Raw genomic sequence first — 27,734 nt, 5'->3', positions numbered from 1 at the left:
ACTGACTATCGTTTCATCAAGAAGACTACTCAAACTGCTGTATGTTGTAAATCAGACTCCTCCATTGGGTAGTCGCAGAATTAGCGAGAAGGTAGGAAGAGAGGCCCATAGAAGAATTAGAGAAGTAGGTTAGGAAGGGAGTTTAACTGTTACTTTTCTCTCCCATGTGCACTAGGAAGTAGCTGTCCCTCAATCCCAGCTGCAATCTTCTGAATATACAGAAAAAGAAAGAAGAGAAGCAATACTCACGCGGAACCTGGTAGGATTCAAAAGAGAGAGAGAGAGAGAGCTCGATAAGGAGGAAGAAGTCAGAAGTAGGTATAAGTGTAGTATTGAAGTGTTGTCTCCCTCTGTGCATTAGGTGCTCCCGTATCATCTAAGAAAGGCGACGAAGGAGTTCAGGTCCAGCACGAGTGTCTCTTCTCTGTCCACTTCCCCTTTCCCCCGGCCTGGAGAAGCTGCTTAACGCAGTGAGCTCCGGGAGGCGGGCATTGGGAAAAAGCAACATTCTGCCTCCGTGGAGATTCCAGCGCACCCCTGACAGAATGAAGCCGTTGGCAAGGTATCTATCGAGATATTCCTTAATGTAGCCGTTCTCTGCTTCGGTCAAAGCATAAATCCTACTGCAAGGCGATTTTGCTTCAGACGCCACGAGTGGACCCGTATTACGGTCGGCATGGAGACTTCTCCAGAAACGAAACATTGGATTGAATAGGACCGATATTTGTTCTATCGTCGAGGAGTATATGCATCCCGTTATATTGGGAGATCAATGAAATTTTTAGCCTTAAATATCAGGAAGCTTTAAAGAAACTAACAGATAGGAATTGTTCTCAAACGGATAAAAGCCCTGACGAAGTTCCTCTGGAACGAAACGCGTTGGCTGTGCCGTACTGTAAAACGAAAATAAAGACTGTGTCACAAGACTGAAACTACGCAATTTGTGCTATATTGTGCACCGTCCTCATTTCTTAAAACTTTGTATCTGCGATTGCAGTGGAGCGTAAGTGTAGCACGCTCCGGACGTCGCGTGCACAAACCAGGACTTCACTAAGTTACTTGGAAATGGGATGTGCTTAACCATGGTCAGCTACACTGTTTTTGTCGATTAATCCTACTGCAAGGCAGCGCAACTCCTGGTTCCAAGTCAATGGCACAGTCATAAGAATGATGTGGTGGCAACTTCTCAGCCTCTTGTTCACTGAATACCTCCTTGTATTCTTCATATTCCTTTGGAATTTCCAGGGTATCGATAACTCCAATGGATCCTCCCCCATAGGACAACAGAGTTGCTAGCGAGGGCTCCAAAATCTCTTCAGCTTGAGGGAAACAATGTTCTGAGCAAAAGGATGAATCCATGTTGACTGTCCGATTTTCCCAATCAATATTAGGGTTATGCAAGGAGAGCCACGGAATACCTAGGATAATTTGAAATTGCGGGGCATCAATTAAATTGAATTGGATATTCTCTCGGTGGCCGTTGGACTGAATGAGTTCCACCAATTCTGTATGATGTGTAATAGGGCCCGAAGAGAGGTTGGTTCCGTCAACTGCTCTAACTGATTCCTTACGATCCTTAAGCACCGCTTGGATTCCCATCTTTCTGGCATATTTAATATCGCAAAAGTTGCCAGTGGCCCCAGAATCAATCATGATGACCACTCCTGTGATTTCTTTCTTGCTGAATCGTACAGTCATTTGCAAAGTTAAATGTGGACTTAGAGTTTGAAGGGTATTCATAATTTGATGGCTCACAGGAGTCTGATTCCCTTGTTGCACCACCTGAGCGACTCCGCCTACAGATGGTTTTGGGAGTTTCCCGAAGCTACGGTCTTAGGTCTCTTAGGACACTCCTTCACAAAATGTCCAGCACTCCCACAATACATACAGAGCTTCTTTTGTCTTCTTTGTTCTTTCTCTTCTCGGGTCAAGGGACCGCGAACAGATCCTATCTGCATGGGTTCACCTTCCATGGAAGTTCCTGAACTCTTACTCTGATCAGCTCTTGCTCTATCGAATCGTGGAATATTCCATCGTATATCTCGTGACCTCTTTTCTCCTTTTCTCTCTGAACTTCGGAAATCAATCTCCAACACCAGGTCCACCAGTTCTGAAAACTCTGTAGGCCGATTCGGAATCTGTGCCAATGTATCTTTGATGTCATCACGTAATCCTCGATAGAATAGGGCAGATCTTTTTTCCTCTGGCCAGTTTGTTTCTACTAAAAGTTTATTAAAATGAGTCAAATATGTTATAAGGTCTTTGGATCCCTGACGCAACTCTAACAATTCATTATCTGTAGCTTGGGAGATTCTGCGTCTATCAAAGATCCTCAAAAATTCAGCCTTAAAACGTTCAAAGTCATACAAAAAAGGATCATCCCGTGAAACTAAAGGCATGGCCCAGTTTGCAGCATCCCCACTCAGATAGGATAATATAAAGGCTACTCGTGACTGAGCATCAGGAAAGAGAGTAGAACGATACATAAAATGTAAGGAGCACTGCGTGAGAAAAAGCTGGGCCTTTTGTGGATCTCCACTAAATCTTTCTGGGGGGGCCAAAGGAATGAGTGGAGAAACTGAATGCACTACCTGTGCTACTGTGCGTTGGTCTTGGCCAGCTGGAATGTTACTAGACAAGTACTGGGACATGGGAACTCCTGTCGTGATTTCACTAACCCTCTTAGAGAGTAACATAGTCTCTTGACGGGAAGCTAATATATCCTGCCTTAAATTTTTGTTGTCTTCACTAAGTGTCCCCATTTCTCGCTGAATTCCCTCTAACATTTCTCCTAAAGCCTTTAAGCTAAATCCCTCAGCCATTCTGCCTGGGTGAAGGAAATTCGTGGGCACTTCAATCTGTCAGGGGTGCGCTGGAATCTCCACGGAGGCAAAATGTTGCTTTTTCCCAATGCCCGCCTCCCGGAGCTCACTGCGTTAAGCAGCTTCTCCAGGCCGGGGGAAAGGGGAAGTGGACAGAGAAGAGACACTCGTGCTGGACCTGAACTCCTTCGTCGCCTTTCTTAGATGATACGGGAGCACCTAATGCACAGAGGGAGACAACACTTCAATACTACACTTGTACCTACTTCTGACTTCTTCCTCCTTATCGAGCTCTCTCTCTCTCTCTCTTTTGAATCCTACCAGGTTCTGCGTGAGTATTGCTTCTCTTCTTTCTTTTTCTGTATATTCAGAAGATTGCAGCTGGGATTGAGGGACAGCTACTTCCTAGTGCACATGGGAGAGAAAAGTAACAGTTAAACTCCCTTCCTAACCTACTTCTCTAATTCTTCTATGGGCCTCTCTTCCTACCTTCTCGCTAATTCTGCGACTACCCAATGGAGGAGTCTGATTTACAACATACAGCAGTTTGAGTAGTCTTCTTGATGAAACGATAGTCAGTACTTCTCATTGCATTCCAAATCTCTGGGAGGGAAGGCGAAGCCTTGGAATGAAAGCAGATTTCCTTATGCTCAGCTCCTAGGACTGTACGCGCAAAAAGAAAGCCGGGTAGGAAAAAAGGGTGGAGGTAAGAAAAGGGAAGCACGCATGAAAGGCGGGGGAAAAAAAAGGAGACTGAGCATTTATTATCACAGAGTTGTAACTTGCTGTGTTCACGACGCAGTCTTTACAAAGTCTAGCTCTTACTTGTCTCTGGTCACAACGGTATTCCACTGGCTCACCTCGTATTTGACGGTAGCCTACCGGAGCCGTGAAACAGTAGGGAGCTTCTCAGGCATTCGACGAGCAGAGGGAAGCTTTGAACTTCTCAACGGAAGGGGCAGCACAGTTGACCAACTGCCCAAAACGAGGAGCTGTGATGAGGACGTACTAGTCTGAATGCTACTCTACTCTTCTGAAGAGAATGTGCATTAACTATGAGGGACGCTACCAGTTTTGACAAAAACTGTAGCGCGACACGAGAATAAACTTCTACTCCTGTCAAGACTCAAATTGAAGTGCGCAATGGAATGCGCGCGCGCCGAGGATGAAATCTCGGATCACGCGATATCCATGCCTTAGCACAAGTACATCAGAAGAATTAGCAAATAGGGCGGCCATCTTAAAGGGGTCAATTCCGCCTAGACGTTTACCCAACAATTGCAACTAGAGGGCTTCACAATAACCCTACGATTGCAATTCTGATTCTCCATTACAGAAATGACGTTCACTAGGTTCCTGACACCAAGCATGTGGGCCTTCTGTTTAGACAGTGGAGATACCCAGTTAAACGTTACATCAATGTCGTGAGAGAACGAGGAAGAGACTGAGCAGTGTATACAGCCAATTGCATGACATCCAGGGAAATATAAAACCAATGAAAATCCCATTATATAATAGTTACAGAGAATAGGCAGAGCAATATACACACCCAAGTAAGGGAATATTTATGGAAGCACACAACTAGTGAATAGAAAGAAACAAAAACTGCAGATAAGAGAACGAGTAATGCCCACCGCTACTTAAAGTAATATCTATGGAAGCAGAAAGTGTGTGTATTCCAATATAGCTGAAAAGATAGGGTACACAGGTAACTACATTAATATCTCCAAAATAATGAATCAATGAAAAGATCACGGAGTACCAACTATATGCAAGAGAAAGTAATGGATATAATTAATATAGCAATAAAACTGAAAGGAGCTTTAAACCAGCTACAATCAAGAGGTATGACAACGCAGAGAACTCATTAAAACGGTCTGGGGAAGTTTAAAACAAAATCACTGTAAACATAGACTAATTGCAAGAAATAGAGCAATTCACACAATAAAATAAATATATATGGGGACAAATATACTAGGAGAAGAGCATTTAACGCCAACAAAAGAAAATAGAAAAAGAAATGCATTCTGTGAGATTATGTAAAGAATGATCGACTAAACTGAGGCATCAGACAGAGAAAACAAAACATCAAAAAGGAAATAGGAAACCATCAGATTTAACAACAGAAATGGTTGTTTAGAAAGGACTTGGGGGGGGGGGGGGACTATAGAAGGTGCTGAATCAGAAAACATGTGAATTTAAAGCTTTAGTAAACTCTAAACGTCACATAGTGATTGTATATTCCCGTTATGCAATCTAGAAGAAATTAATACCAAGAATATGGTTCAGACAGATATTAGCATTTCAAAATACAGCCAGGATCTTTACCAGTCTGAAATTCATACCATTCTGGATAAAGCTACAGAACATTTAAGTAAATTTACTCATATTTGCTCAAATGCATATTATGAAAAAACTCAAATATGCGAGTGTGTGTGTTTAACAGGTATGTAATCCTATAAACAATGCATATGTTGTTTGTATACCCCGACAAGGGAAGATTTTTTAAAAAAGTGATAGGTTCTCATTTAGAAGAAATTCCAGCATTAATATTTCCCCTTTGGTAGAGTGAGTGAATGAATGGAAATGCAACGCTCAAGACTGATGTGCAAATTAGTGACTGGTTAAAGTGCTTCCTGCATCTGGTTATTTGTAATTTGACTGTAGTACCTGTTTGATGAGGACATACAATGTTAAATAAGGCCCATGTATCACTGAAGCTCTTTTTACAAGTATTGCACCTTGTTTGCGCCACCTGCCTATTTGTTGATGGAAACTTAGATCTGATGGCCGATTTCCATGCTGGTTTGCCTATGTGAATTTTATTGATTGTGTTTATGGGGCTACGGGTCACTGAAGTTCTTTGTACAATCAATGAATTTATAGGTTGTTTGTCCTTTGTGCACACACTGATGGGTCTTTAGATGTGATGGTCGATAAAAGCTCTTTCCACATTCAGTACATGTGTATGGTTTTCCTTCTGCATGTATGTGCTGATGGCATGTTAAGGATGATGCGTAATTAAAGCTCTTCCCACATACAGAGCATAAGTATGATTTTCCTCCTGTATGTATTTGCTGATGCCGTTTACAGGCTGATGAGTCACTGAAATTCTTCCCGCATCCGGTGCATACATATGGTTTTTCTCCTGTGTGAGTTCGCTGGTGGGTACTTAGATGTGATGATCGATAGAAGCTTTTCTCACATTCAGCACATTTGTATATTTTTTCACCCCTATGTATTTTCTGATGGAACATTAAGGATGACGTGTGAGTAAAGCTCTTCCCACAATCGCTGCACACATACGTTTTTTCTCCTGTGTGTGTTAGTTGATGTCTCCGTAGCTTTGATGATTCAGTGAAGCTCTTCCCACATTCAGTGCAAGAAAATGGATCATCACCTGTGTGCATTTGTTGATGACTTGCTAGATTTGATGTGCGATTGAAAGTCTTCCCACATTCAGTGCATGTATATGGTTTTTCCCCTGTGTGTGTTAGTTCATGTCTCCTTAGTTTTGAAGAATCAGAGAAACTATTCCCACATTCACTGCATAAATATGGTTTTTCTCCTGTGTGTATTCGATGGTGGATCGATAGATGTATTGACTGATGAAAACCCTTGCTACATTTGTTGCACTTGTATGGTTTTTCTTCAGTATGTATTCGCTGATGCAATATTAGGCTTGAGGACTGAATGAAGCTCTTTCCACATTCACTACATGTGTACGGTTTCTCACCTGTGTGTATTCGATTATGGTGTATTAGTGCTGATGGGCCACTGAGGGCTTTTCCACATTCACTGCACTCATATGTTTTTTCTCCTGTGTGAGTTCTTTGGTGGTTCTTTAACTGTGAAGACAAGCTGTATTTCTTCTTACAAATAGTACATGTGTGTGGTACTTCCTTTGAAGTTATTGTTTCTGAGCTTAGTAAGTCTTTGCATACATCTGATGATTCTTTCTGCTGATGGGCCATCATGGCTAATTAAACACACAAGTTAATTATTCCCAACTTCAGTGTATATGTGTCAATTGCAGTTCTATAAATTTAGCATGTAGGTTGATTTGTCAACCGAATTCCTGCTACACTCATAACTGGTATATGACTTCTAGGTATGGCTTTTTATTCACAAGTTAGGTTACAATGTTGGATATGCGAGAGAAAAGAATTAGTCTCAATGCTGGTTAAAAGTATCAGGTTATGCTCCAAATTGGTTCTGCAGGGTAAATTCCAAAATCCTGCTTTCTTTTATCTCTCGGCTGCCCAGGTGGGTACTGTGTGTTCCACACCACTGGACAATGTCTCTGGTTGTGGGGTCACCAACAAAAGGATTATAATGTGCTAACACCACAGCATGGATGTTATCACTTTAGAACAGTGAGAGCTGCTGTGCCCATCTCACACTGATACCAACACCATGACTGTTGGAGGTGAAGTGCCCATGTTCGGCATCTTGCACTGATTTTGTCAAGGTCATGCGTTAGTCACATGGCGTGGACGTACACAGTTGGGTCTGTTAGAGTTACAGGATTGCTCTTTTTTGTAGAGTATCTATTCATGGCAGAGTTCCTTCATTTCAGTTGGAGTCTTTTGTGTCTGAATATTGAAGGTATTTCTCACTGGTTCTTCCGACATACTTCCAATAATGCAGTATTTTCCCTTGTTTATAATCTTCATACATATTCATGGGTTCACTTTCTGTTAATCATAAAGATGGACATCATTAAAAACACAGTCTGTATATAAAACACTACAGGCAAACAATATCAAACGCTATCTTTTAATAAAATCCAGATTATAGCTTTATTTGGAGGGTACTGAAAACCCTTCAACTTCAGAAAGAATTTCTATACAAGAAGTATAATCCACCAGCTGACTTTCCGCCACAATGCTATCTCTATGGAGAAGGAAAGAGATATTGAAGTATTTGCATTTCCCTTTGTAAAGTGGGGGATTATTAGTTACCTTAAAACTCTAAATCAGGCCCTACATTTCTAAATGAAATGAATTACAAATAGATCTCACAAAAGTTATCAGAGAGCTCTCCACTGTACAATGTATTAAAATCAAAAAAATCAAATCAGCCACATCATAAGAAGTAAACCACAGTCATGAAGTAAAAGTGGAGGCGCCTTCTTAGGTTATAGTATTTCTAACATCATTTGCACTTCAAAAGAATCAATAACACAGGCCAGGCTAGCTACCATAATCTACACAACTCTCCCGGTATTGTGCCATATGGGTTCCAACATTTATATAGGTCACACAACCACAGTGAAACCAGGACAGATGATTTAAACTGGGGACATAGCAATTTATTTTGAATTGGTATCAAATAACAGGTTTCTGACCTGTAATTGCGGTTCCCCAGTGTTGTCTTGTTTAATAGAATAATGAGGTAGTGGTAGATGCACACCAAAAGCGTAAACTGCGGTTGAACAGCTACAATTGTTATTCTGCGAGCGACCAGGGTATTGCTGACTGATCCACCAGCGTAATGGCAAATAGAAGTAGAAAGCACTATCCTACCGGGTAACGTCCCCCGATTGCACAGCCAAACTCCCGAAAGGGGGTTTTTATCCAATGTTATTCAGCAGATAGACAATGGTTTAAGTGATGTTTATTCAACACTATTACATGGGAAAACACTTTCCATGCCGCTATGACGATTTAGTTTCCCCTGACTATTGTTTGAGATCAGATTCAAATTCCTTTAGATAGTATCGTCATAGAAATTAATGATTCAGGTTCCTCCAACCCAATGCATTTCGGGCGAACCCTTAGTCAGGAGAAATGAAATCGTCATAGCGGCATGGAAAGTGTTTTCCCATGTAATAGTGTTGAATAAACATCACTTAAACCATTGTCTATCTGCTGAATAACATTAGATGAACCCCCTTCCGGGAGTTTGGCTGTGCAATCGGGGACACTACCCGGTAGGACAACGCTTTCTACTTCTTGTTTCATAGAATCACATGCTGTATGTGACTACAAGCTATTTTTACTACGCATTTTGTATTACCCTTCTGAAAACTTTTTAACACTTTTTTTCTTTAGCCATCTCATGTTTACAAACCTGCAGGAATTTTGGAATCATAGCTGAACAGTCACCCAACATCTAGAAGACTGTTTTCTTGTAAAAGGTAAGGTGCAACATTAGAATAACCCTCAATTTCATTTGACCGGGCAATCAAAAGCACAGAATGCAAATGAAAAACACAAACATCTAGAAATGATCGAGTAAAACAGCATGAAATAACGTAAATTGAAGACTCCATGTAAATGACAAAGTAACGCAACTCTACATTTGTAGATGTCAAAATTAAATCCTCCACAAGAGAAGATAACTCAAGATATATCTTCATCTCGGCTATGAGAAGGGTAAAAGAAAAATCATCAGCCTATCTGTTACAGGAAGGTAAGACACGACCCACATGAGCCTGCTGATATATATAAGGATTTTATTAAGGAGTGCCGTCAAAGGGGGCCGCCAAGCTGTACACGCCCAATGTCTCGTCTGAGGTTCTCTTTTCGATATATTCAGGTCTTCTTTGGATCTTCTCCCTCAATACTGCCCCAGCAGTTGGACTCACCCTCGAAGAAATAAAAGAGGGATGCCTTATATATCAGGTCACAATATATGTAATTCCTGTCATCAATAACACCATAGTGAGTTATCTGCCTGACAGGGTCCCCTGTGTGAGATGTGCCTCGAGAGACCACTGTCAACAGTCTTTAGTGATAATAAAGGGCTCTGTAAAACAGTTCCCTGTGTTTCACAAGTTACAGGCATTCATTAGGCATCCATTACGTATATGCCCCTCCATACTGCTCCCTCTCACCTGTGAGTAATTGAAAAGCTATGGCGAACAGAAAGAAGGAATAAAAGCACTAAAATAAACTACTTAAAGTGTTCAGTTAATGCCGCATTACATGTGCACAAATCGCAGAGGGACATGTCACATCCCCACCAGGTACACCCGTGCCACCATGCACCAAGGCAACATGCGCGCCCCTCCCTGTCCACTTGCCTGAGGCCACAATTCTTTTGAAGAGCCATGGCAGCCTAGTCCTAGGATGCTAGGAGTGCCATCAGCTCCTTCGAAAAGCTCCATCTCCTCTTCTAGAGTTGTAGCCACCTCTGGGGTCGATGCTGCCTGGATAGACAACACCATAGACAACCATAGACAACCTCAGCTCCTCCAAATGGCACCCTCCACTATCTTAGCCAGGACTGCCTCTGTCTTCTCGCCGCGCTGGTGTTGTTGCCAATCCACTTCGGGGTCCGTCGTTGCTGTCCGTCACCACTCGTAGCAGTGGCCTATGAGTCTGCTGAGGCTGATGTTGGGGGCAGAACCTCCTCCACAACTAGAACGCTAGTCGAGGTCCCTGAAATGCCATGGTCTGCCTCAACAGCCCTGCCAAAGTACATCTCATCCAGGAATGGCCAATCAGGCCATGAAGACACAGCAGTCTGGACAAGAAATCGGCACCCTAACTAAGGCGTCTGTCCATAGGACAAACCATATTGCGAAGTCTGGACACAACAACACTGGTTCCCTACACAGTATATCTTTCAACCAATCAGAGCTCTGTTGGTGGGTAGTCAACCACTTCTGATGCAGCTAGGCTGGGTCTTTACTAATAGGTCGGTCAGGGGAGCTGCCATCTCATAGAAGTGTGGTATGAACCAGAGGTAATAACCCACCAGACCCAAGAATGATCTAACACTTTCTCCACTTGTCATGGTAGGTCCCTGATGGCTTTAACCATATCTACTTGGGGTCATATCTTTCCCTCCTGTATGAGATACCCTAGATGCCGGATTGAGTTAGTAGCTAGGGTGCTCTTCACAGGGTTAGCAGTCAAACCAGCATCCCGAAGGGTTGAAAACACCGCCTCCATGTGGTAGATATGTTGCTCCTATGAATGACTGTAGATAGGCTTTCCTGTTTTCAGTTACTATTGTTGGTAAATTCTGGTGAAGTTTTGTCAGTGTTTTCAAGTGATTTCAATAGAAAACAGTGGTCATCAGTGGGTACACATTTTCACGCCATTAAAAACAACAGAAACTGTTTTTTTCCGGTGTTCATGGAACTTTTTGCTCTTATTATTGCTTGCTTTCTGCACTGATAGTGCATAGTATATAGACAGTGTACATACAGTGTACATTGTACATTTTTCTTTGGTGTTGAGTGTCCACAGGATCAGACAGTAGCCCTCTGTCAGGTCGAGGGTGGTGAGATAAGCCACAGTTCCAATATTTTCAATTAACTTGTCTACCCTAGGCATCGGATAGGTGTTGAATTTTGATTTACTATTCAATTGTCTGAAGTCAATACAGAACCTGGTAGACCTATGAGGCTTCGGTATCAGAACCACAGGAGAACACCATGCACTATGAGATGGTTCAATAATCCTCTCCTTCAGCATTTTGATTACCTCTTCCTCCACACCCTCCTCCTTGCTTCAAGGATACTGTAGGGATGTAAATGGACCACTAACTTTACGTCTGTCATAGTGTAAAGCTGTACCAGGGAAGTGCTCCCAGATGTAACGGAGAACACTTCTTGATACTTGTCTACAAGACCTAGAAGACTCCGACATTGGGAAAATGCCAGATTGGGACCCAACTGGACTGACCCTTCCCGTAGGCTTGGTTCCCGGGGTGTAAAGGAGATCTCTAGGGATTGGAAATCTGATACCAGTAAGGCCGGCTAGACACCTCCATCTGGGTCCTGATCTCCTACCCATTTCTTAAGGAGGTTGATGTGATATATTTGCCCTTTGTTGCCACAATGGGGTACTGCCAGTTTGTATGTCACCGGGGGATTTGTGATGTCACGACATATGGACCCTGCCAGCTAGCTAAAGGCTTGTTGTCTGAGGAGGGCAAAATAATCTAGGCTTTGTCTTCTACTTATAACTCCCTAAGTCTCGTGTTGTGGTTGAAATTATTTTTTTGTCTCTCCTGGGCAACTTCCATCTGCTGTCGTACGTCTTTCCAAAGAGTATGTACCTTGTTTTTTTAAGCTGGCTGCATACTCTAGGAGGCCCAACCCCTCGTCTTCCTCTTCCTCTAACCGTTCGGCTGCCATGTCAAATAAAGTCCTGGGATGTGTATCAAAGCTCAAAGGGGCTATACTCTGTGGAGGACTGTGCATGCGTTCTTATTGCAAACAACACTAGCGGCAGCTTCCTGTCCCAGTCCCTTCCCATGTCTGTCAGTAGTGTTTTTTAGGATATCTTTATTGTGTGGTAATAGCACTCAATGAGACCGTGTGTGTGTGAATGGTACACGGACGTACGGATCTGCTTGATACCTAGCACCTTACAGATCTGTGCCATTAGTTTTGACATAAAGTGTGTACCCTGATCGGTAAGGAGCTCCTTTGGAAACCTGACCCAGATAAAACAAGCATTTGCAATGCATCAGGTCTCGCATTTACGTGAATTTGAGCTATTGGCATTGTAAATGACAATGCCCTTTATTTATGTTTTTGTTTTTGAAACAAAGAAAACGCATTGTGATTTACAATGCCAATAGGCTAAACTCGCGTAAATGCGAGACCTATTGCATTGCAAATGCTTTTTTTGTTGTTGAGCGGACAGTCTTGTCACAGCACACCACTCATTCATGAATTAACCATGCTCTCAACCACAAATTCATTCATCCATTAATGCATTCACACATCCATCCACCCGTTCTCACATTCCCCCACTCACCAATCAGACACACAAATTTGCCCGCTTCCAAAAGGTGAAATATATGGGTGAAATACACTGGGCAACATGCAGTGGACATGAGGTGTTCACACTAAATATGTAATTGCAATGGTCCGACTTGCGTAACCTGCACCATGGCATTTATCAGGTCACTTGTAATAGGGTGGAATGTAGGCTGGTGTGGCTGTTTTTTAATCAAAATAAATTGATCAACAGGGGGGCTACCTCTCCTGTGCTGCCCATACACAAAATGCTGGACCTATTGTTCGAAGTGGGGTTTCTTATTCTCACATGAAATGTGTGCATGCTCCTTTACCATTTTCAGCCTGGAACTGAACTTACTCCGGCTACTGACAGTAGCAAATTGATGTGTTTGCAGAATGGGAAACTAGATGGAAGGGTTATGTGAATCAGTGCTTAATTTGAGCCACAAAGTAAAGATAACAGATCGCCTACAGCGCAAGTGCTGTTTACGCTAGACCTAAAAAAGGACATAGGCATCCCAGCCAGGAAACAGCCTTGTGATTGTTGTTCTTTCTTCACATTTTGTTCACTCTAGAATTCCCGGTGTTTCATTTTTTTTCTAGGATGTTGTGTTTCTGTAGTTAACTTCATACAATTTATTTATTTTGTGTGCTGGACTGTGAAAAGAGCTGCATATATATCTGTGTGCGTTCAGGTTGTGCGGAGGTGTTTATAGCAGGGCACCGTTGGGAACTGTGCACTTCATGCCTAAAGCAAAGCAATCCGGTAAACCCCGTGCGTCATCGGTCCTCTGCTAAAAATCTGCATAATAAGGATTACCATGGAATGCCTCTTAAGATTGCTATTGCCTAATAATAAAAATGTATTATCATAACGTCAATATAATGTGTTTTTTTGTATCTACCTCTGAAATCATTTAGTTGTTTGAAAAGCTCCTCCTTGTAGCTTTTGTAGTTACATCTGTTCTTAAAAAACAACAATGTCTAGAAATGTTTTGAAAAGGTGGTGATTTTGTACATATATATATATATTTTTTTTAACTAAAGTAGCTCTACCCCCACCCAATTCCACCCCGCCCGCAGGCCCATTGTTGTGGTCCTCGGCCACAAACCAGACTGTACTTTTGGCCCCCGAGAAATAGTTTGTGAATACCCATGCTCTAGATGGTGATAAGTGTAATTTAAAAATACCCACCTGGTGGGAGAGCAATGCTGTATTCCATCCTCCAGGCGGATTGGTTAAAAAAGAGTGAAGATACGTAGAAAGTCTGAACGTGATTACCCTTCTTTCTAACCTGTAAACAGGCTCTTTTTTCTTGAGATAGCTGCAGGTAGGAGGACGAGCCCCCCTGGGATACTCTCTTGTCTCCCCCTTCTTTTGACATTGCCAACATGGTGCCTAAAAATGTGATTTACTGTTCCGCTGTTAGTGAATTCCAAGAAGTGGCTAATATGCACCAGGTGGTAAGAGTAATTTTAATAATGCAGATTTGATTCTTTTTTGTGGATTAGGGATAATTTGTTTGTCTCGGATGGCGAGTTAGAGAATGCCTCTCAAAACGTTTCGGTGTTTAAGTATGTTCGTGATTTCTCTTTCGAGTTATTCCAGGGTAAACAATGACATTTTAATTTTCCCTTTGAGTACATAAGAGAGCTTAGGCGTTCAGTCTCTCTGGGAGATTTTTTTTTTACTGTTTGAAAAGTATGGAGATATCTCCTTAGGGTGTTAAAAAATCCTTTCTGTTATCACCAGCACAAAGCTTATACTGCATAATTCAATCATGCATTCATCGATAAGTCTGAACATGAAGGCCTCATTCTGAATGCCATGTAAACTTTAAAAGTGAGCACATCCGATATTTATTCATGGGTTCAATGCAAATGGTTTTTGCTTCTGGGTTAATGTCTGAACACGTATTACATTGTATGACCAAAAGAACATGGTAAATGGTACATAGAGCAGTAATAAGGGTCAACAAGGGCATTCATTACTGCAGTTTATTTTCTATTACCCAGCTGAAAACTTTGAATTATGTCACAGTACCGACCCAATATTGTACAGAAACAGCTTTCTCTTGATGTAGTTTTGCACGCGATTTTCCCAGCGCTTCTAACGAGGCCTTGAGCCTTCAAAAATAACTTATAATATGAAATGAATACTTTACTTGATTTAAGCAATTAGAAAATGTTTGCAATTTTGACTACCATATCACAGCCCTGACAAGTGGAAGAGCAGCCGTGCTGTGTTACCTTCTTTTAAACATTGCTTTCTTGTACACATTTGGCCAAACGTCAGCTTATCACGTGCAGAATAGTATGGTTCATCTGTGTAAACCTCACATTTGACCGAAGTTTATGCAAAGTGTATTTAGATTTCATGACAATCAAATTTGAAGCATCTCGTCATAGCTCCGAGGAGTCTAATTAAAAATGCTGATGTTGCCTTCCTGCATTTTCTTTGCTGCTGGGGCCCATGTGAATTGACCATCTCTGCCCTCAGGTTTGCAGAATCCCGCAGGGTGCGCGAAACCTCAAAGGAGCGACAACTCAATGGAAGCAATTGCATTTTTGCTGAGAAAACTCTTTTTTTTATTTGTTCAAAAACATTCATAGAAACAAAAAACATGCGTGAAAAGAGCACAGCAGGAACAGCAAGGGCTTACTTTAAAAAAATGCAGTGTGACGTTTTAGTGAAATTTTTGGGCACTCGAACGAAACACGTATCGTGTTGTGTCAACGCAGGCAGCACTCGCGTGTGCGGTGGACTGCTCGACACAAAAAGAGTTCATCAGCGCATTGACATCCTTAATGTGTCGCCAGGCAACCCTGCTGAGGGTAGAAAGCAAGGATATGATTCAAGGGACTCTGTATCCGCTCAAACAAGTCAACAAGGTAAAGACACGTCCCCAATGCAGGGAACAATTAGGAGCTGGCACCGGCTCAGAATCGATTCCAGAAGGGCACTGCCAGTCAGCTGAAATATAATATGCTTAAAATCAGCTCCAGGAAGCCGAGCAGCAAGGGAACATATCAGACTCCTGTTAAGGAACACAAGTGAAAGCTAAAGGCAGAACCGAAACAAGGACATGAAACCGGGAAAGAACAAGACAAGCATTGGCAATGCAATAGGACTCGCATTTACTCGCAGTTAGCTCATCTCCTTTGCCCCATCGCACTTTGGCGTAGTTATCTTGGTGTAACCTGATAATTTGAGTTAAGATCTCATCAGGTACACCCAGTCAATGTAAGAATTCCCCCAACTGAGCTCTTGGAATAGAGTCAAACGCCGCCTTTAGGTCAATAAAGGCGACGTATAGATGGCTTGATCTTAATCTTGTATATTTCCCGCATATGAACATCAATCTAAATACTTGATCTAATGTGCTAATTTGTTCTCTGAAACCAGCCCGGCATGATGAGAGAACATTTCCTTCTGCCATCCAGTCAGTGAGCCTAGTTAAAATTTGTTTAGCAAAGACCTTCTGTAAAACATCTATCAGGCTTATAGGCCTACCGTTTGCTGGATCTTCCCTTTTTATGGATGGGAACTATCTCCACTCCTTTCCAGGATGGTGGCACCGGCTGCCCCCTACTTACTGCATTTGTAAGTTCGTTTACATACGGAACCCATACTTCCTGACAATGTTTGAATAAGTCCCCCGGGATTCTGTCGGGGCCTGGCGCCTTTGCTGGTTTGATGGCTGCTACGGTAAGGGCAGTTTCCTCCATGCTAAACTGCAATTGTGCCATTTGAACAATAGACAAGGACTCCCAAGAATTAATTGAAGGATGGCTAGCTAAATCACAGTCAGCAGCGATGTTATAAAGGTTTGTAAAGGGCCTCTGCCATGTGGTCAGAAGCCGTCATATTATATCTAGATCCATGGGTCATCAGTTTCCAAAACATGGCTTGGTCCCCATTTTTAGCCGCAATTATAAGCTCCTCCCAGATACTATCTTCCCGCTGTCTTTGGGCTATCTTTTGTGTTTTCTTGTATATAATTCTTTCTACTCTAATCTCAGCTGCGTTGTTATTTTTAAGGGCACTAATAAGCCTAGTTTTGGCTAATCTACATTTCTCGTCATACCAAGGGTTAGATGCCTGGGACCCTCTCTTTACAGTTTTCTATTTTATCGATGGCTTGGTTAGGGTTATTTGAATTTCCTTTACAAGTTTTTGATGAATATCGCTTATTTTGATGATTTCATGATCTTGCTCTAGATAGGGTCTTACCAAGGCACTAAAGGTGTTATAAATACTAGTTAAGGGTTCAACTTGGCCTAACACAGTGGGCCATTTGACTGGTCTTCAATTATTAGTAACCCTGGGTTGTATTATTTCAACTCCTGGGTCAGGTTCTAATGCTTTGTGGAATGAGAAGTATTCCCCTTTTAGATCTAAGCACAGCGGAAGATGATCGCTCTCTGACCTCTTGTCGACCTTAAAGTCTTGCGCATATGCCCAGTGTGATGCATTTAGGAGAATATAGACTATTCTCGACCTTGAGTTTCCTCTTATAAAAGTATTTTCACAAGCAAGGTCTGAAGGAAAGTGACCATTGCATGCTCTGAGGCCTTTTTCGATAGTAAAATGAAATATTTTAATACTAGAGGTGGTGCACCTTACTGTGTTTTTTGCCTGGAGAAGGGGAATGCTTCTAAGTTGGTCTTCCTCTTTAGACACTACTTCGAGGCCTACCATAGGTTCGTAACAGCAATTAAAATCACCACCTATGACAATAACATCTTTAGGATCCGGAGATCCTAAGACCTCCTTGAACAAGTTATAACCACAGTGTGACCTGTACGCTACTGATGGGATTTAACCCTTTCTTGGATGACAACGGAATGACGACACCTGGAGTCAGTCAGGACTTTTGTGGGTTCCCGGTTTACTGCGATAGTCACTCGATACCTGTCTGGGCTACCCTCAGCCCACAGAACCTGACCTCTTCAATACCCCACTTCCACGGGCTTTGACTGTTGGGCTTTCTGTGGATAATTACATGCGATATGGCCCCACAGCGCACACTGGTAGTACTGCGGCCCCTGTCCAACTTCTCTATTTGGGGAAACAGGCAGATATCTGCTCTCAAGTGGTGGCCTTGGAACAGCCTTTGGGTGAGATTTAACAAATTAGATTTGGGGTTGTGCCAAAAAGTGGTGAAATGCCGATGTAAAAACAAGAGTCGGTGTTTAGGGTTGACTGACCCTAAAAATCAGGGGATCTGTGAAAGGCACAAGCCAGATCAATGGCTGTGGATACGGTAATATTAGGGTGCTGTTGTATCCAGGTCTGAGTGGGACCGGCAAGGCCTTCCAGGAATTGCTCTAGAAATACTTTGTCAACAACAACGAAAGAGTGAGAAGACAGAGAGGTGTCAGCATGAGGAATCACTCTTGTTTAAAAGAACCCTCACTCACCAACCTAGTTGGTGACATGCTTCATCATTGGGTTCCCACCAGAGAGGCCGAATGCTTCTCTGGTGTGCTACAACGCCTGAATTACAGCAGAGCAGGTATTCATGGTGTGGTGTAAGTGCAACAGTGAAGTAGTGCAAGTTAAAAGATGCCTTGGTTTATTCCCAGAAGACTTTTAATGGTGGAAAACCAGGTATCATTAAAAGCAAGTGATGCAGATGTTTGTTAGCTGGCTAAATTGACCAGGCACATCCAATTTAGACTAAGTGTCAATGGTGGTCAACATGTTTCTGCTTCAGATGTGCAATTTGGCAAAGCATTCGTCAGGACAGATTCTCCTCGGCGGTATGCGCACGCTAAGGCGCACCCTAACCTGTGGGGGATGTAGTGGATAAACTGACGGTTTTAACGTCGGGGCCTTCTGGATCCAAAAAGCTGATACATTCTGTAAGATAGAACACATATAAACTGGACACAACAACTCGATGAGCTCAAGAATACCATCAATCGAGTATTCAATGGATCTTGTGTGTTCGAAACCTCATGCTGTCAGATACCGTTATATATTTAGAGGTATACTGGCAAAAACCTCAATTTTGGGTACTTGTGTCAATCGTGGTGAAAATCGTACTGCCACTCAGTGTTTCACATTCGCATGCGGAAGGGTCACTTTAAAGGGTGGCACCCAGTTACCAGTGACGCGCTAATTATCGAGAGCGGAATATTAATTATCATTTGGTGCTGGCAATGGTATTGGTCAGTCTCTGTATGGCAGTGTCCTGAATACACTGGTTATCCACAATGAAAGTGGCTTGGGATTTGATGGCTATGTGTAAGTTTTCTCTGTCCTGCTGGGTAGCCTTGGACTGCCCGTCTACCACGAGTTGTAAATGCCACTGGCCCCCGCCAGCTGCTTTATCATGTCCGCCATTGTCACTGGTTGGGCCATGACGACCTCCTGTTTAGGGATATGGAAATACCCCACATCCGACACCACTGTTACAGGAAGGTAAGACACGACCCACACCATCCTGCTGATTTATGTAAGGATTTTATTAACAAGTGTCATAAAAGAGAGCAACCAAGTTGTACATAGCTAATTTTGTTTCACTTTACAAATGCTGATTGATTGAATGTCTCGTCTGGGGTTTTCTGTTTAATATATTCAGGCCTTTGGATCCTCTCCCTAGATGCTCCCTTAGCGGTTGGACTGCACCCTCAGGGAAAAAGAAGTCTTAAATATTAGGTCACAATATATGTCACCAATAACACCGTAATGAGATGTCTGTCTGATAGGGTCCCCAGTCTGAGAAGTGCCCCAAGACACCACCAGAGATGGGTCCTTTGTGACAATAAAGGGCTCTGTAACACAGTCCCCAGTGTTTCACATGTTACTGGCTTCACTCAACCAACCTCTTGGAAACAATTTGCAACATCTGCCTCACCCAGCTGGTTAACTGCCCCCCCACAGCGCTGGACACAGGCTAGACCCCATCTTCACAGCCAGCAACAGGGACAAGTTCTGCCACATCTCCGAACTCACCTGGACCAACCACAGCATCATACACTTAGCCATCGCAAGTCCTCTGAGCACGACTACCAAACCCCAGAGCGCCCCCCACCACAGCTGGAACAAAGTCAGAGAGACCCAGTGGGCGACCGCCCTCAGCACCACCTGGCCAGAAACCACAAGCAACCTGGAACAAGCTGTACACAATTTTTCTACATGGATCTCCGACTGCACCGACAGATTAACCCCTATGAAGATAGCCAACACCAGTAGATCGACCAAAAACATCAGCTGGTGCACACCAGAATAAACAACGCCAGTAGATCAACCGAAAACACCAGCTGGTACACACCAGAACTCCGGACCATCAAACTAGAAAGACAATGGCACTCCAGCAGGGACACCACAGACCTTTCCACCTTCAAAACAGCCCTCAGCAAATACCACAAACGCCTCAAAGAAGCCAAGAAATACGCCTTGACAGACCATATAGAGGCCAGCGCCAACCACACTAAGCAGCTCTTCAGCATCGTCAGAGTTTTTCTGCCTGGAAGCCACGGAGAACGCAGTTCACCCTTCCCAAGAACTCTGCAACAAGCTTGCCAACTATTTCCATGACAAGATATCCGCCATCTAAGGCAACTTCCACTCACAACCCACCAACTCCGGCATCCTCCCGAAGTAATCCGACAACACCCACGACCACTCGCTGATCACCTGGGCACCTCTCACAACACAAAAGACCACCATCATCATGACCACCATCCCCTCTGGAGCACCATCTGACCCCTGCCCCCACCACGCATTCAACCTCGGACACAAAGAAATCAGCAGTGCGCTCACCACCATCCTCAACAAATCCATCATCATGGCTGCATTTCCCAAAGCATGTAAACAGGCAGAAGTCAGACCCCTCTTCATGAAATCCTCCGCCGACCCCAGTGAACTCAAAAATTACCGACCCAGGGGTGTGGAATTTAATAAAATATCTACTTGTCCATGGGGCAGGTTGCTTCATAAATCTACTTGTCCTGTAACAAAATCTACTTGTCCTTTTGGAGCCATGTAGTGCGACGTCAAATTATGACAGCAATATCATTATATAAGAGCTCTGATATAGCCACTCTGATTATACCAGGGCTCATACCATAGTAGTGTTTGAAGACTTGCAAACCCCTTGTGCTGACATGTTTCCGCAGACCTACATACTGGAGCTGAAGGTAGTGGTAAGCAATAGTTCCAGGGTTACAATCCCCTTTCGAGTCTGTGCATCCCTACTAACTTGCATGTTTTAACGGTTTACAACAACTCTTCTCTAATCTTTTCCCATACTGAGAAATGGTAATTTACTCCCGACTATGGCAGACGTAAACCTTCTTCCAGAGTTGGGAAAAAAGTGGTTGGAGGGAAAGTGAACTTGCAACCACTCCGATTTTCGCATGAGCAAATCTACACATGCATATTTGCTCATGCTAACATGCAGTTCACAAATATTTTCTAGGAGTACTATTTCTTGTCCTACTTCTGTAAATTCTTGGGAATTCACAAAAGCTGTATAGCTGCACTTAATGCAAGGACATATACTATGAGTGCACTTTTGAGACTTTCTATAATAATTGGGCCTCTAATTTTGTCTGGCGTTGACCGTAACCTTTTGAATTTATTAAAATTCTGTCTCTCTTGCTGTATCGTCTGCCTTCACTGTGAGTGACAGCATTCTGCTCTTTCGCAAAGAGCATATCGGCACTCAAAGTAGTTTTGTTCAGTGCCAGTAACGACTGTGGCAGTGTGTGCTTTTTAAGACCAAAAACAACTTTTGCTTTTGACAATGTTTTTTATAATGGTAACAGACCGGCAACTCCCACATCAATAAGGTTTTACAAAACACATGCCAAAACAAGTCACACATTGGCAAAACCAAAAAGCTGACCACCAATTCCAGACTTAGCCTTGCCAATGCTGGTTTATTTTTACACTGATTTTCCATTATGAATATTTATATGAAATACTAGCATGCATAAACACGTTACTAAATGATGCTGCACAGAAATGGTACCTAAAATGTTACATTGGTTCAGCGAAATGTTTTTTTCCTGCTTTCATTTTTTATGAACATTTTATTTTGAAAGCAACAAATCATCAATCTTGCTTTCAAGCTTCTGCAGATATTTGCATGTAATCAGAGTGCATTCTGGGAGCAGAATACATAGCTCATATTGCTAAACATTGAAATCGTGGGTACACATTTTTATACTGGAACCACTATCAGTAGTGCAGTCAGAGCTTACAACATTTACGTAGAGAGCTCACCCTAATAATAAAGGCTTTCAATTAATGAACCATAAATACAAGTTTGAACAGAATTAACATATGGACAAAAACATTACCGTAACTGCAGACAGTGCCATTCCTTGATCCATAATGTGGTACTGCAAACTGGCAGCCAAAGGGTTTGTGCGGCAGGGGGTTGGGCCTACATGTCCCAAGGAAAAAATACACATGAAAACGTATTGCCCTTGGCCTCAAACAATATGTCCTGGGAGTCAGGCTATAGGAACATCCCTGCGACCCATCTCACTTCTCTCAATCCCCACCAAGGTCCTCGTGAAAGACATCAACCACCAGCTCACCGAACACTTAGAAAGAAAAAACCTACTCGACGCCGCCAAACCACAGCACTGAAACCGCCCTTATCGCCACAACCAATGACAATAGATCCCTCCTCGACCGACTTAAAACCGCAGCCCTGATCCTTCTCGACCTCTCACCACACTCTCATCAAAAGACTCCACCGCATCGAGATCCAGAGAGACGCCATCAAATGGATCGCATCCTTCCTAACAGGACAAACCCAGAGAATCCGACTGCCGCCCTTTAACTCTGATCCCACAAGCATCATCTGCGGCATTCCCCAAGGATCATCACTCAACCTCACCCTGTTAAACACCTACATGACCCCACTGGCTGACATCGTCCGGGCCCACCGACTCAACATCATTAACACAGTTACTCAAGCCCTCATCACCAGCCGGTTAGACTACAGAAACACACTCTAAAAAGGGATCACCGCACAACTCAAGAAACTCCAGACCATACAGAATGCAGTCGCCAAACTCATCCTCAACCTCCCCAAATAGACCCACATCACAGCTCACCTCAAGAAACTCCACTGGCTCCCTGTACAGAAGAGATGCTGACCTTCGCCTACAAAGCGCATTAAAACCAGGATCCAGCCTGTCGTTCATTCTCCTACATCGCTGTGAAGTCCTGGAATAACCTCCCCATCCAACTACGAACAGCACCAACATAGGTGGACTTCAGATAGGGACTCAAAACCCTGCTCTTCAATTAGAGACCGACGAGACCTCAGAGCCTGGATACCTCCAGAGCTAATTAGTCGCACTATACAAACCCTGATTGATTTACCTACCTACAGGCGTTCACCAGGTGCCCATGACGCTTATGCCCCCCCACACCACTCCCTCTCACCTGTGCGGAATTAAAAAGGTATGGTGCGCAGAAACAAAGAATGAGAGCGCCAAAAGAAACTACTTAAAGTGCTTAGATAATACTGCATTACACATGCACAAACCACCGAAGGACATGTCACATCCCCATCAAGTACGCCCGTGCCACCGTCCACCAAGCCAATATGTGCGTTCCTTCCCAGGTCCCTTGCCTGAGGCTGCGACTCTTTAGAAAGAGCCACGGGAGTCTCATTCTCCAGGATGTTAGGAGTACTGCTGCCTCATTTCTGACAGTTCATCCGCCTCTTCCAGTGTTGCAGCTGTCTCTGGGTCCACTCCACGCTGCCTAGATAGATGACCCCATAGCTGGCTCAGGCTCCTCTGAACGGCACCCTCTGTGGTCTTTGCCCGGACCGCCGTTTCCTACTGGCATGCCGCATGCCGGCACGCTTCTCCTCACCTCCGTCTTCTCGCTGCAACTGTGTCAACGCTGATCTAATTCCGGGTTCGTTGTCTCTCTCTGTCACAACGGCCTATGAATCCGCTGCTGCTGAGGAGGGGGTGGGCCACGATTAAAATGCTAGTCAAGGTCTCTGCAATGACCCCTAGACCCCCCCCCATGACCTACCTCACTTACCCAGCACACTAACATTCAAACATTTGACACACCAACAAAATAATAGCTCAGCTTAACAGACAGTCAAACACTCATTTCTGGCTGTGTCTTTGTATGGTTTTACTGCTATGGGTCAAGCCTCTATCAGTGCTTGTAAAGATCCTTACTTAAGGAAATATCCTAACCTTGAAATTATCTGCTTGGTGAATCTTTATACTATCCATAGTGTTCTGAAACATCCATTAGATAGAGTACAACTTTATAAAGACACACAATAAAGTGCTGCTGAATTATTTTCCTGCAGAGAGGTTATACCAGTTTAATATTCACGTAGTAAAATTTATTTATTCCTGTCATAAAATCCATAAACATTCCTATGAAGCACTTCTCGGTAAAGTAAACATCAGTCATTCACTGCCAGACTACTGTAAGCTTTTATTATTATTATTACAGTTAATATTATCAGGACATTCAGAAAGTTTATAACACCAAATGTTCTATCCCCAGAACCAGAACACTGCCTCCCTCTTGGAGAACCTCGCCAACATCGGACTCAATCAGCTAGTAACCGCACCAACCCACACAGCTGGACACACGCTCAACCGAGTCATCTCCACCAGGGAGAACATCAGCTACAGCCACACCACAGAAATCGCCTGGACCGGCCACCACTGCATGCATTTTGCATTCACCACTCCCACAGTACAACACCGCCCTCACCGCTCCCCGCCGTAGTTAGATTTAGACTACCGAAGAACTGCTTGTCGACTCCCTCAGCACAACCACTCCACCAATGCCAATGGACGCCAACACCAAAGCACGCAACCTCCACTGATGGATCTCCAACTGCCTCGACACTAACACCCCCCCCCAAGGAAGACCAGGAAAGCAACACCCCAAGAAAGCCAGCTGGTTCACTTCCGCCCTCCACGAATCCAGACACACCTGTAGATGACTCAAGAAGAGATGGAGGAACAACAAAACCCCGGAAACCTACGCTACCTTCAGATCTGCCTTCAATGCACACCACCTCCTCCTCAAAACCACAAAGAAAACGGCCCTCCAAGACAGAATCAGTGCCAACACACACAACAGCTAAGAACTCTCTGCCATCATCAAGGAGTTCGCCAGGCCCAACGGCGAGACCACAGATGTCCCTCCCTCCCAAGGGCTCTGCAACAAACTCGGCACCTTCTTTCACCACAAGATGAGACTGATATACAACAGCTGCGACACCCCAGACCCTGCCACTTCGCCAGCCACCACCACACGCAACCACACCAAATTCCAACAGACCGTGCTCTGCTGGACCCCGCTCACTACAAAGGATCCACTCAAGAACATGAAGAGCATCCACTCAGGAGACCTGTCGGATTCTTGCCATTACTACATCTTCCACAAAGCAGCTGCCCACCATCAACTACTCCATTGAAACCGCCACCTTCCCCGACAACTGAAAACACGCCAAGATCAACCCCCTGCTGAAGAAACCGCCTGCAGACCCGACGGACCCAAAAAAATTCAGACCCATCTCCCTCCTCCCCTTCCCAGAGAAGACCATCAACACCCAACTCTCTGAGTTCATAGAAGTGAGCCACATCCTGGATACCTCCCAATCCAGTTTCCGAAGCATCTACACCACCGAGACCGTGCTCATCGCTCCCACTGACGACATCCGCTCCCTCCTAGACCGGGGTGAGGCCGCAGCCCTCATCCTACTTGACCTATTGGCTGCCTTCGAAATCGTCTCCCACCGCACCCTAATCACGAGACTCCACAACACCAACATCTGCAACAAGGCACTCGAATGAATCCACTCCTTCTTCACTGGCCAGACTCAGCAAGTCTGACTAACTCCGTTCCTCTCAGAACCTACAGAGATCAGCTGCAGGGTGCCCCAGGGCTCCTCCCTGAGCCCCACCCTCTTCAACGTCAACATGGCCCCTCTTGCAGCCATTGTCAGAAGCCACGGACTCAACATCGTCTCCTATGCCGACTGCACCCAGCTGATCCTCTCCCTCATCAACGAACCCACAACCGCCAAAACCAACTTCCATAGCGGAATGAAGGCTGCCACCACCTGGATTAAAAAAGACAGCTGCCGGAAACTCAACTCGGACAAGAATGACATACTCATCCTGGGACCCTCCACTTCAGCCTGGGACATCACTTAGTGGCCAGCCGCCTTAGGATCCCCTCCAACCCCAATTGACTATGCTCGCAACCATGGCATCATACTCACAAGGAACCCCCAATCAACGCAGTTTCCTCAGCTGGCTTGCACCCGCTCTGCCTACTTGGAAAGACATTCAAATGGATTCCCACAGAATCCAGAAAGACAGTCAACCATGCACTCATCACCAGCAGACTTGACTACGGCAACACACTCTACGTGGGCATCACCCAGAACAGTTTAAGAAACTACAGAACATCCAAAACGCCACAGCCAGACTGGTCTTCGACAACCCCTGCCGCAGCCACATCACGCAGCACCTCTGACAACTCCACTGGCTCCCAGTCAACAAGAGAATCACCTTCAAGCTCCTCACATATGCCAACAAAGCTCCCCACAACCAAGGGCCAGCATATCTGAACCACTGCCTCGCATTCCACGTACCCGCCAGACAACTCCATTCCACCCAACTCGCCCTTGCCTCCATCCCCAGGATCCACAAGACCAAAAACGGTAGAAGTTCATTCTCCTACTTCGTCGCCAAGACCTCGAACACCCTGCCCCTCCACCTTACGCAATCTGCATCGTTGACCCAATCCAAGACTGACCTCAAGACCTGGCTCTTCGACTGATCCTACACCCAGAGGGATCAACAGCCTCTCCCCCCCAATCCCTTGAGACCCTCATGGGTGAGAAGATGCACTTTCCAAGCCCCTGATTGATTGACTGGTTGATTGATTGAAAGTTTAGAACACAAAAACTGTCTAAGTGCCCGTCAGCGCAATCTTGCCAGAAAGATCAGGATCTAAAACAAACAAGTCTTTATTTTGTTCTTGTAATTTTTGGAAGCTGAATTCTTGCCTTACATGTTCAGAAACGTTATTCCACCACTTGACTTGTAAATGTCCAAACCTTCTTTCATCAGCCATGAAGAGTTTATTAGGAATATGAAGCAAGACATTCTCTCCACTTAAGCAGGAAGTTCTGGTTATGATCTTGTTCCTGAGTTATAGCCTTACGCAACCTGACTTACATTTAAGTATCATACAAAGGCATTTGGAGTTACTCATCGCCCCATTTGAAAGCTAATGCTGGACTTTTATGGCCTCTATGAATTGATTTATTTTGTAAATCAAGCTGCCATATGAACCTCCATGTCTTGTGTTCTTTGCAAGTTGTACTACACAACCATCTACACAGAGCACTCATGTAATCTATCTTGTTTTTAATATGGATCCAATGAGAATGCCTCTGTCACCTGTGCGAATACACGGTAATAATCTTGTCTAACAGTTAGGGGGTAGATGATACTTTTAGCATTTGCTTTACAGGGTCTGTATCGTGATGGGCTGCATTAGTTCACCGCAGAGCTGAGCTCTTTCTTTTTTGTGTGTAACATGTTTAAAGTTCATACATATAATTCCGAATTTCTCATGAGGTTCATGCATGAACTTGGAGAAATTCTGAATTATATATTTGAAAATTAAGAAGCCTTGCAGGAAAAAAAAGGCTCTCTGTACGGACCCAGTGCAGCTCATCATGGTATGGTACCTGGGCACATCATAGTAAGCGGGATGTCAATGCAGGGAGGTTACCTTTATTTTGCGTAGTCTTAGTTCCACCCATGAATACAGTGGGTTTGCTTTATTCAGATGTAGCGTTATTGACCTTTGATGAATGGGTCTCTGTCAGGGAGCCAGAGAGTATCGGTCTTAGAGTATGTGTGTGTGTGTGTATGTGTCTTGTAAAGCGCACTGCTGCCCTGAGGCGTCCTGGCGCTGTAGACCGCTGGGGAACCCGTCCTGGCTATCCCTGTGAGATGGTCCCTCCAGGGTATCTCCAAGGTGAAACCAGGCATCCCCGGCGAATGTGGGGGGCCGTTGTGGAGATGAGGCAAGCTAATGCCCAGAGTCACATGTCTAAACTCAACATTTGGCCGACACCTGAGATTATCATTACTGTTGATACTCAACAGTGGTCTTAAATTAAATCAGAGGCAGGGGGACAAAGGCAACC

At 44.1% G+C, this 27,734-nt stretch overlaps 1 protein-coding gene across 1 annotated transcript in view; it reads right to left on the bottom strand.

Annotated features, from left to right (window-relative positions):
* Window positions 1–4,182: 4,182 nt before the first annotated feature.
* Window positions 4,183–27,734, bottom strand: part of LOC146839076 (uncharacterized) — a 34,607-nt gene continuing 11,055 nt past the window's right edge. The window contains exon 2 of the mRNA XM_085603092.1: window positions 4,183–7,519. Coding sequence (XP_085459218.1) covers window positions 5,666–6,799 — 1,134 coding nt within the window. The 5' untranslated portion in view covers window positions 6,800–7,519 and the 3' untranslated portion in view covers window positions 4,183–5,665. The remainder of the gene's footprint in view (window positions 7,520–27,734) is intronic.

This window comes from Triturus cristatus, chromosome 4_2 (assembly GCF_964204655.1).
Source record: "Triturus cristatus chromosome 4_2, aTriCri1.1, whole genome shotgun sequence".
Taxonomy (NCBI): domain Eukaryota; kingdom Metazoa; phylum Chordata; class Amphibia; order Caudata; family Salamandridae; genus Triturus; species Triturus cristatus.
The sequence above is the reverse complement of the archived record's forward strand: the minus strand, read 5'-3'. Positions and strand labels throughout refer to the sequence as shown.